A 9,986-nucleotide genomic window follows, 5' to 3' on the forward strand; every position below is an offset into this window, starting at 1 on the left:
CAGAAGCGTGTACAGTATGAGCCAATCAGTGACAGTAATGACAGAGCATGCGCTATTACGCAAAAACCACGATAGAGTGAAGCCTCGGAAGTCGAAGCGCGAAGTGGCGAGGGTTCACTGTCTAGCAATGAAGAAACACATAATATTCCTCTGGTTCCTTGAGGCTTCCTCACCCCCGACTATCATGACCCCAATCGTGCCTTTCACTGCAGGCTGGGCCGGAGCATGTACACAGGTACAAATAAGAGCCCAGGTCATGGAATCCAGGTCAAATAGACCCCTCAGGAACAGAAATGGGAGTAGCAATACCAGGAGGTAGGGGGAAGGTTGAGAGAGGAGGGAAGAAGAAACCTTGGGAGAAGGGAGACAGCAGTCAGTGTAAGATATGAAACCAATAATCATTTATAATTAATCAAGGGGTCACAAGGGTGGGAAGGGGGAGGGAGGGTAAAAAGAGGAGCTGATACCAAGGGCTCAAATAGAATGTAAATGTTTAGAAAATAATGATAGCAGTATATGTACAAATATGCTTGATACAATTGATGTACGGATTGTTGTAAGAGCCCCCAATAAAATGATCTTTTTTAAAAAAAGGAGAAAATATTAAAAAGTAGGAAAAATTTAGAATGGATCAAAAGGAGATCCAATGATAAGCTATTACATTTAACCTAAGTACATCTGCCATAATTTACTTTAGAGTGCTCTTTGTCCGATTACAAGGTTATTCACCTTCCTTGACTATGGGCAGAGGGGATTCACCAGAGGCTTAATGCATGTGTGGACCCTGCATCTATTTATCTTTTGGAGCTGTTCCATTCTCTTCAGCCTCCACTTACAGATAAGCAACTGATGATCTGTTCCACAGTCAGCCCTTGGCCTGGGATTTTGGCTGATGATATTGAGCTTCTCCCTTATTTTTTCCCACAGATGTAGTTGATTTGTTTCCTGTGTATTCCATCTAGCAACATGGGACCATTCCTCAGGGAGATCAGCAGGAACCCTAGTGTGTTAAGCAGGGTTCTCTAGAGAAACAAAAACCAGAACACCAATAATATATATATATATATTATTGTGTATATATATGTATATATGTATATGTATATATACATATATGTATATATACATATGTGTGTATATATATACATATATATATACAGACACACACACAGATAGAGAGATCTATAACATAAGAAATAAACAATTAAATTATAAAGCAGTACAAATGGCTCAGTGCAACTCACTCCCGTGAGACAGTTGTGAGGCACTGGCAGTCCTTCAAGTCTTGAGGGCCGCCAGGTAGTCCTCTGTAGAGCAATTCAGGCTATCCGGCCACAGGCAGCAAACAGCAAGGCAGGTCACCAACAGTCAGCAGATGACAGGGTGCGACAGTCCCCAGCTCAAGAGATGTAAATTCCAATGGTGTGGCAAAGCAGGTCTTGAAGGGACTTCAAATTACAGCAACACAGTCCCTGGGTTAGGTGTCTCACAGGTAGTGTAGTTTGCAAATGCAAAGAACAAGCAAGGCTGCCACACACTGGTCCAATGATCAAAGAGCAAAACACAAAAAAGGCAAGACTCTCTGAGCCATTTATCTCTCTGCGCTTCAATTAATCCCACATGTGTTTATCGCCCAGCTTGGCACAATAAACTAACTACCTCAAATATACTAAGGGTTGTGTTTTGGTTCTTGTGGACTTGTTTTTATTTTTTTCAGATTTAGCCTGAACTTACAAATGAGAAATTGATTATCTGTTTCATAGTTGGCCGCTGGCCTTTATTTTGCAAACAATACTGAGCTTATCCATTGACTCTTCCCACTGATGTATTTCACTTGATTCATGTGTATCCCATCTGGTGAGGTTCAAAGCTATAGCCATTGATCGTGTTGTTGGAAAGTATTTGTACTCCATACGTTATTGGTCTTCTAAAAACCATCGTGCTGTTTCCAGCTTCATCTCTATTCCCAAGGCCATGCTTCCCACTGCTGATCCTTCCGCTTTGTTTCCAACTTTTGCATTTCAGTCACCAGCAATTGTCTGTACGTTTTATTATGTGTTTAATCAACTTAAGAACTAGGTGAACTTCTTCAGTTTCTTCATTACTAGGTTTAGTGGTTAGTGCATAGATTTGAATAATTGTTTTATTAACTGGACTTCCTTTAGGTGTATAGCTATTATCTTATCACCCCAAGATAATGTCACAAGATATAACTTGGAATGTTCTTTTTCACTTGAATGCAATGCCATTCCTTTAAATGTGCCTCATGTGATTGTCTTACCTCACATTGCCCAAACCCAGATACACAGATACTTGTAACTATAAGCATATAGATATGTCATATGTACACATATAATACGTAATAACATAAAAGAAAATATTGATGATTGTTCCTTCTGAGACATTTCTTGAGGAAGCCAGGTTGTCGTTATATATTGTACAGAATGATTTTAATACTTCATCTTGAGTACATGTTTTCCTTTTTAAATTACGCCAATGCTTTTAGGTAGCAGTTTAAACCCTAAAGTTTCAGTTGCCTAAGGATGTAAGTGTGCATTGTTCAGAAGGTCATGGTCTTGTCTGTCAAACCTCCAAAGAACATTCATTTCAAATAGGTGTTCAATCCCAGTACAACCTGAAACTGTCTGCAGTAATTGCAGCTTGATTCATTTGTCCTGGTGCTGGATCTCAGCATCTTCCCTTTGTGATCCCTGAGAAGTCTTCACCTTGCTTGTCGTATCATAGAGTGGATTGCTTGTCCCCTGTGTAGGTGGCATAGGGCTGCATTTCATCCTAAGGAAGAGCTCAATGTCAAAATCAATTTTTAAAGATAGGAGATCATCACAAAACGACCCATGCTTTCCAAACATGTAGCCACAGATTCAGCATCAACTAATAATGCTTCTCTTTTCACCTTTAGGCTTGAGTGAACAGGAAAACAAGACTCTATTCTGATGCTTTATTTTAAAAATAGATATTTATTGATTACTCAAGTTTCAATGTGAGGTGGCAAAAAATCGTGTGAAAGCAGAAATAGAGAATGAAGTGATTGATATGAGAACTTTATCAAAAGCTTATAAGACTCAATGAGTCACTGATAAGAAGATTAAAGAAAGACCACGTTTGTGGCTTGTATCGAAGGAAATAGTGGTGGTGGCATCACTGCAAAGGGGAGTCAAGAATGAGAGATCATTTCATGGAGGAGAAAAGAACATTTCAAGTTCCCCACAGATTACCACCCAAATTACACAAACACGATGTGATTTGTAGGATGTAATTCATGGAAGGAAAATGGATTTTTCAGAGTTGCAAGAGTACTTGTTAGTTAATTGTCAGAAGGAATACACCTGACTGTTAACATACAAAACCCCACATTTTAATTTTATACTAAGACAGTAATAGTGATCCAAATTGCAAATTATGTTATTAGATTTCTAGATTGTGTAGCTTAATAATTTACAAAGGTGCTTTTTCTTTTACCTTACCTTCTCAAAAGCTTGAATGGTTTCTAATTTTGTTTGTTTACATTTTCTGAAAAAGCAAAACAAAAACATTCTGAACTGAAATCAAATGTCACTATTACAAAGGGAAAAAATGATACATTATCAAAATTTTAATTTTATTTTGGTAGAAGTCATAATAAAGTTTTTAATACCAGAAATGAGTAAAATGTAGGTTGTAGTTAATATACAAGATATGTTCCACAAAAATATACATTCATATTCTAGAAAAGGAATTAAAATTATGCCACTGAAGTTTTCCCCTCCTCTTTATAGATGAAATATTTGCTATAATTTTTTTTCTCAAATGGAAAATTAGCAGACACTATCTCTCCCAAGATCATACCCATGTGGTCTGATTCATCATGCTGCGTGGCTCAGTAACCTACAAAGTCAATCCTAACAGCTTCGGGATACTTTTCTTAATTGTGGGAAAACTGATGTTAACATCCTTAATTTACCCAGTCAATGCCATATTTGATGCCTAATTAGTATCAATAAATTAAGAGGGAAAAGAAATTTATCCTAAAATACCTGAACCTAGTGGTTGTCAAGCAATAAATAGCTGATATGATGAATGAAATAGTTAGAATGGTGCGGATGATATATTCAGAAACATGGATCTTTGTAAATTCACCATCTGTAAATATAGAAACAATAATATATGGTTCAGAGATAGCTGGTAATACATAAAATTCATTTCTGTGATCTTATTTTAAGAACCTCATTCCCCTTAGTAGTTCTAAAAATTGTTATAATAAAATTGCTTATCAATTTAGACTCCAGAATTCCAAGAAAGACATAACCTTATGTAATGAACATGATGCCTTTAAAGATAAGAATTCGTTAATGGTAGATTCCTGATGGAGAGTCATAAAGGTGATCTGTCTTTCATAATAATACTAACACTTGGAAATAAATGAAGTATTGTAAGAAAGGAAGTTGGGAAAATAATCTGAATTCTGAGGTTACTTTTCTGTCAGGGCACTGATGCAAAATAAGGGTATGACAGCATATTCAACATGCGTAGTAGCTGCAGACAACAGTATAGAAGGGGCACCCCGCACAAAACCAGAATTGTGCTGGGCGTAGTGCAGCTTTCCTAGTAGTATTTTTCCTATTAGGTGAGCATCTAGCAACTTACTCTGAGTTAGGGCACCCAGTGGCATCACCTAGGAAGGTTCTCTCTGGTCAAAGTGAATTTTCTTGTGAAAGCAATTTTGTTCGAACCTCATTTTTTGGGATGCACAATTTAAGAGAACAGCATGCAGATGGGAAGTTTTGTTTCCTGCTTGGTGGGGAAAAGCTGCAGAAACTGTTGGCCTGTTGAGCACAGCTTACAAGCACAGCGCTATGGGAAAAACTCAAGTGTACGAGTGTTTTTCTCGTTTCAAAAAAAGTGAAATCGATTGATGACAAACCTCATTGTGGGTGTCCATCAACTTCCTGAATGGATAGAGGTAAAGAAGCTGGTTGCTTACTTAGTAACAACCCACCAAATCAGATATGCCATTTCCAATTTATAAAGAATGCATTCCTTAACATAAATGAAGTTAAAAGTCACGTCTTTATAACACTATTTCATCAGTGAAATTATACTGAAAATCATTAGCCACTATCTATGGCACCTCTAGTAATATGACAATATCATGCTTGATTTTTTTAAAAGTTACTTTTTAGAAACTTTACTAGTAACTTCCATATTGTAAACCATATATGGAATAAAAGGTTAACAAATAAGTGATACTTTACTTTGATATTTTAATAATGTTTTATTTGAGGTATACAAAATGTGCAGCCAGTTCCCCATTGTCTAGAGATTTCAAATTCAATATCAAAATTTAATTTGAAATACCAAATTAAAACTACTGGCATGCTAGAGAAAAAGAGCAGTTTAATGTTTAGACTGCAATATAATGGACATAAAAATAGAAATTGGTCACAGTATTGATGATGAGCATATGTGACAAAAATGACATAACTTTTTAAAAAAAAGCAAAATAGTGCTCTTCATGTTCACTGAACATGGCTCAGAGACAATAGAAAGAGGTGGCCTGGAGGCCCACAAGTTGCCACCCCATCTCTCTACCTTCCTTCAGCAGCTTGTTTTCAATGTTTTTAAGTATTGCATTTCCTAGTATTTCATTTGAAGAAGAAATGATTGATTTGACAGTTGAAACAACATGGTTTGAAATAGACTATATAAAGAAATAAAGTTGCTTTTGTTAGAAATGCACTTGCCGAGACTGACATCTTCCTTACAAAAACTACACAGAGGAGATGTTTACATTAGGTGGGAGTCCTTTCTAATAATAAAAGGATGACTTCACAGTATAATATCAAATAGTTTGATTCTATATATAGCCAGGGCACAATTCCTGCTCTCAGTAAATAGTGCTAAATTCTTTAAATATTTGTTTAAATATCATCAAATAATCCACAGTACCAATTGATATTGAGATGTGCTGCATTAAATGTGGGAGAAAGACCACGCATTCTACTCCTATAAACAGTTACAGTCTTGGTAACCCACAGGGGCTCTATGAGTCAGCACTGACTTGATGGCAGGGAGGTTGGTGCGGGGAGGGGGGCGTTTAAACCAGGGATTTTCTCTCCTTAAAATCAAAACAGCAAGAAAGAAATTTGAAACATATAGACCTAAAAAGACCAAAAGCACAGGAATGAAGACAAGAGCCAAAGGGAGACTCCAACTTGTTTTTAGGGGGAAACTGGCAAATGTTTGCAAAGTGGAATAAGTTAAATTCTTAGGGCCCACAGAAATCCAGGAAGTCTCAGACGAGGAAACATCAAAGTGAAGAAGGGGTGTGGGCACTGCAGTGTGGAATCAAGGTTGGGAACTTGTTGAAAGTCTGGAGAGAGAGCAGTAGGCTGCCAAGTACCCCACCCCACCCTGCCCCCCCACCGGGAGAGCTTACTGAAAACAGGAGGCTTAGCCTAGAGAAGGTGAACTAGCGTCTAGAAGGTCCCAAACACAAAGGAAAGGGGAGATCAGGTGCCAGGGTGAGGTGAAGTATGGACGGAAAGTCTGAGCTCTGAACTGTGAGCTCTTCACCCACAGTCATCTCTACTCTTTGATCCCAAAGCACTGATATCAACCTTATCCCTCCAACACAAGAGACTGATGAGTCCCTTTCTCTGAAGACTACAGACAGCCTCATGGATGAGACCTTTAGATGCATGAGGAAGTCACAATTTTTTTTTAATTCCAATTTTCATCTTTTCACCCCAATGAAGCTAGTTGGTTGGAAAACCCCACCCATGGATAGGGCAGCTTCCAATCAGCTCTTTGTGATCATTCTAATGTTACTGGATAGGTAAAGATAGCCAAAGGGTTAGGGAATGCTTCCCATGTGAAAGAAGACTTTCAAACAAATATCTGGAAGGCAGAAAGAATTCAGGTTAGCTAGACATGGGATGACGCATATGATGGGGCAAAGGGGGAATTGTTCTACAACAGCTCCTGGGACCAACCAGGATAGACTTGACAAAAAACATGGAAAAAACTCAAGAAGAGATGCCTTCAAGGGATAAAAGTATATTAACTAATAAACTTGACCACGTGAAAATCGTTTTAAGAAGGATGTGCTAACTTAACGGATAAGTTTAGTGACAATTAAAAATGTTGATACTCTGCATCACCACTAGATTTTGATGCACTAGTTTTATATTCTCACTCATTTCCCTGACACCCAGTCAATGCTGACTCATAGCGACCCCCAGTGGGTGTCCAAAACTTTAACTGTTTGTGGGAGTAGAAAGTCTGGTCTTTCTCCTGCGGAGCTGCTAGTGGTTTTGAACTGCTGACCATGTGGATCACAGCCCAGTGCTAACAACTACACCACCAGGGCTCCAATAGGTTTTACATTAGACATGCATTATTAAAGACACAAAAAAAATTGAAGTGAGAGGGAGTGTCAGGGGAAGGTCTGATGTTTTTCATTATAAGCCTGATAGAACAATTAGATTATAGGTACTGTGCTGGTTGAAATAATTCATTTTAAACAGGAGGAAATGGGAGTAGGATGGGAAAAAAGGGCAGAGAAACTGAACAGTGATAAGCTAATCATAACTGTTACTATGATATAGCAAGTTTACTTAAGTCCATTAGAAAGAACCTACATGGGAAAATATCTACAAGAATAAAATTGGGGGGGGGCATTTAAACAGGTCTAAATACAGGCATGTACATATGTAAATATATTTCTACATGATGATGGAGAACAGATCTATGTGCATATATTTATAGATTTAATATTAAGGTAGCAGATGGACATTGGGACTCCATTCAAGTGCTCCCTCAATGCAAAAACACTTTGTTCTATTAAACTGGCATTCCATGATGCTCACCTTCCTGACATGATCACCGAAGACAAATGAGTGCATAAGCAAACGTGGTGAAGAAAGCTGATGATGCCCAGCTATCAGAAGATATAGTGAATGGGGTCTTAAAGGCTTGAAGACAACCAAGCAGCCATGTAGCTCAGAAGCAACAAAGCCCACATGGAATAAACACACCAGCCTGTGTGACCATGAGGTGTCGAAGGGATCAGGTATCAGGCATCAAGTAACAAAAAATCAAGTCATTGTGAATGAGGGGGAGTGCAGACTGGGGACCCAAGGCCCATCTGTAGGCAACTGGACATCCCCTTACAGAAGGGTGGGGGGGAGGGGAGATGAGCCAGTCAGGGAGCAGTGTAGCAATGGTGAAACATACAACTTTCCTCTAGTTCCTAAGTGCTTCCTTCCCCATTCCCTGCCCCCCACCCTCATGATCCCAATTCTACCTTACAAATCTGACTAGAACAGAGGATGTGCACTGGTGCAGATAGGAACTGGAAACACAGGGAATCCAGGACAGATGATCCCATCAGGAACATTGGTGAGAGTGGTGATACCGGAAGAGTAGAGGGAGGGTGGGGTGCAAGGAGGAACCGATTACAAGGATCTACATATACCCCCCTCCCTGGGGGATGGACAACAGAAAAGTGGTGAAGGGAGACATCGGACAGTGTACGATATGGGAAAATAATAATAATTTATAAATTATCAAGGGTTCATGAGGGAGGGGGAAGCTGGGAGGGAGGGGAAAAAATGAGGAGCTGATACCAGGGGCTCAAGTAGAAAGCGAATGTTTTGAGAATGATGAGGGCAACAAATATACCAATGTGCTTGGCACAATGGATGGATGTTATGGATTGTGATAAGAGTTGTATAAGCCCCCAATAAAATGATTTTTTTAAAGAATAAAATTGTAGGAAGACAATTTATGGGTAACCTTATCCTTCCATTAATGTCACAAGTATTTGTTTAAGATAATATGTTTCAAAGCAGTTTCTACTAGCAACAAAGTGAATTTTGAATATAGTAAAAACTACACTTTAAAAAGTAGCTTTCTACAATAATTCTGTGATATTGTTTTACACAGAGCCCTTTATTTGGTGGAGGAAAGGGAATAAATTGGGGAGGGAGGAAAATATACTTTAATTGAAAGTAGGCATATTTCTATGCGCTCTCTTTTTTCCTTCTTAATATACCTTCCGAAAGTATGAAAAAATAAAACACAGACAAGCACTACTAACCTGGATGTAGTTCTAGGGACAGATTCCTGTTCCCAGTCACGTGGGACACAGAGCAGATCACAGTAGACACGTTGCTGTCCTTCCAGCGGCACTTACTCCGGACAGACACTGTCCCGTTGCCCCGAGTGACTTGCGCAGGGTCGCAGTTCCCCTCCGGGGTCCAGGAGATCTGGGCAGCCGGCTTCCCTGAAAGGGCCTGGCACACTGCAGTTCCAGGCTCGGTTCCAACCAGCCTCACCTCGGGGGGCACTGCAGAGACGTAGGGCAAACATGCTTCAGTGGGAACAGAAGCGACAGATGGAACTTAGACACGTGATTCAGTCCCAGCCTGGCTTTCCGAAATGCCACGTGTGTGGTGGTCTTACCTAGCACTCGGAGGTCATAGTGACAGTGGAAATTCCCACCAGGAGTTGCTATTTCACACGTGTATGAGCCATCGTGCATGATGGTGACTGGATCAATCTGAAGCGCTGCGAGGGGCTGCGAGGGGCTGGAGACCCACGTTATTCCCTTAACAGTACAGCTGGTTTCCTTGGTCTCATTTCCAGGCCTCCTGTAGGCTCGGACGCAGGAAGCGCTGTCTCTGAGGACTATCTTCCAAGTTGACATGTAGTCAGTGGTCAGCGGGAGAGCAGGGCAGGAGAGCTCAGCCTTTGTGTCCACCAGCAAGGACAGTGACGTGTTCGCTGCACACACACACACACACACACACACACAGGAGGGTGATTTGATTTTTTTTTAAATCAATTTATTGGGGCTCATACAATTCATCACAATACATAGATCAATTGTGTAAAGCGCATCTATACATTTGTTGCCCTCATCATTCCCAAAATTCGCTTTCCTCTTGGGTTCCCAGAATCAGCTCGTTTTCCTTTTTTTCCCTCCC

At 39.8% G+C, this 9,986-nt stretch overlaps 1 protein-coding gene across 1 annotated transcript in view; it reads right to left on the minus strand.

Moving 5' to 3' along the window:
* Positions 1–9,706, minus strand: part of LOC101657315 (cell surface glycoprotein CD200 receptor 2) — a 16,686-nt gene extending 6,980 nt beyond the window's left edge. Inside the window, exons 1-2 of the mRNA XM_013005618.3 lie at positions 9,463–9,706; positions 9,098–9,346 (exon numbers count right to left, since the gene is read on the minus strand). Coding sequence (XP_012861072.3) covers positions 9,098–9,346; positions 9,463–9,706 — 493 coding nt within the window. The remainder of the gene's footprint in view (positions 1–9,097; positions 9,347–9,462) is intronic.
* Between the last annotated feature and the right edge of the window lie 280 nt (positions 9,707–9,986).

This window comes from Echinops telfairi, unplaced genomic scaffold, assembly GCF_000313985.2.
Source record: "Echinops telfairi isolate 266 unplaced genomic scaffold, ASM31398v2 ScPeMD7_6;HRSCAF=24_0, whole genome shotgun sequence".
In the NCBI taxonomy this organism is placed as follows: domain Eukaryota; kingdom Metazoa; phylum Chordata; class Mammalia; order Afrosoricida; family Tenrecidae; genus Echinops; species Echinops telfairi.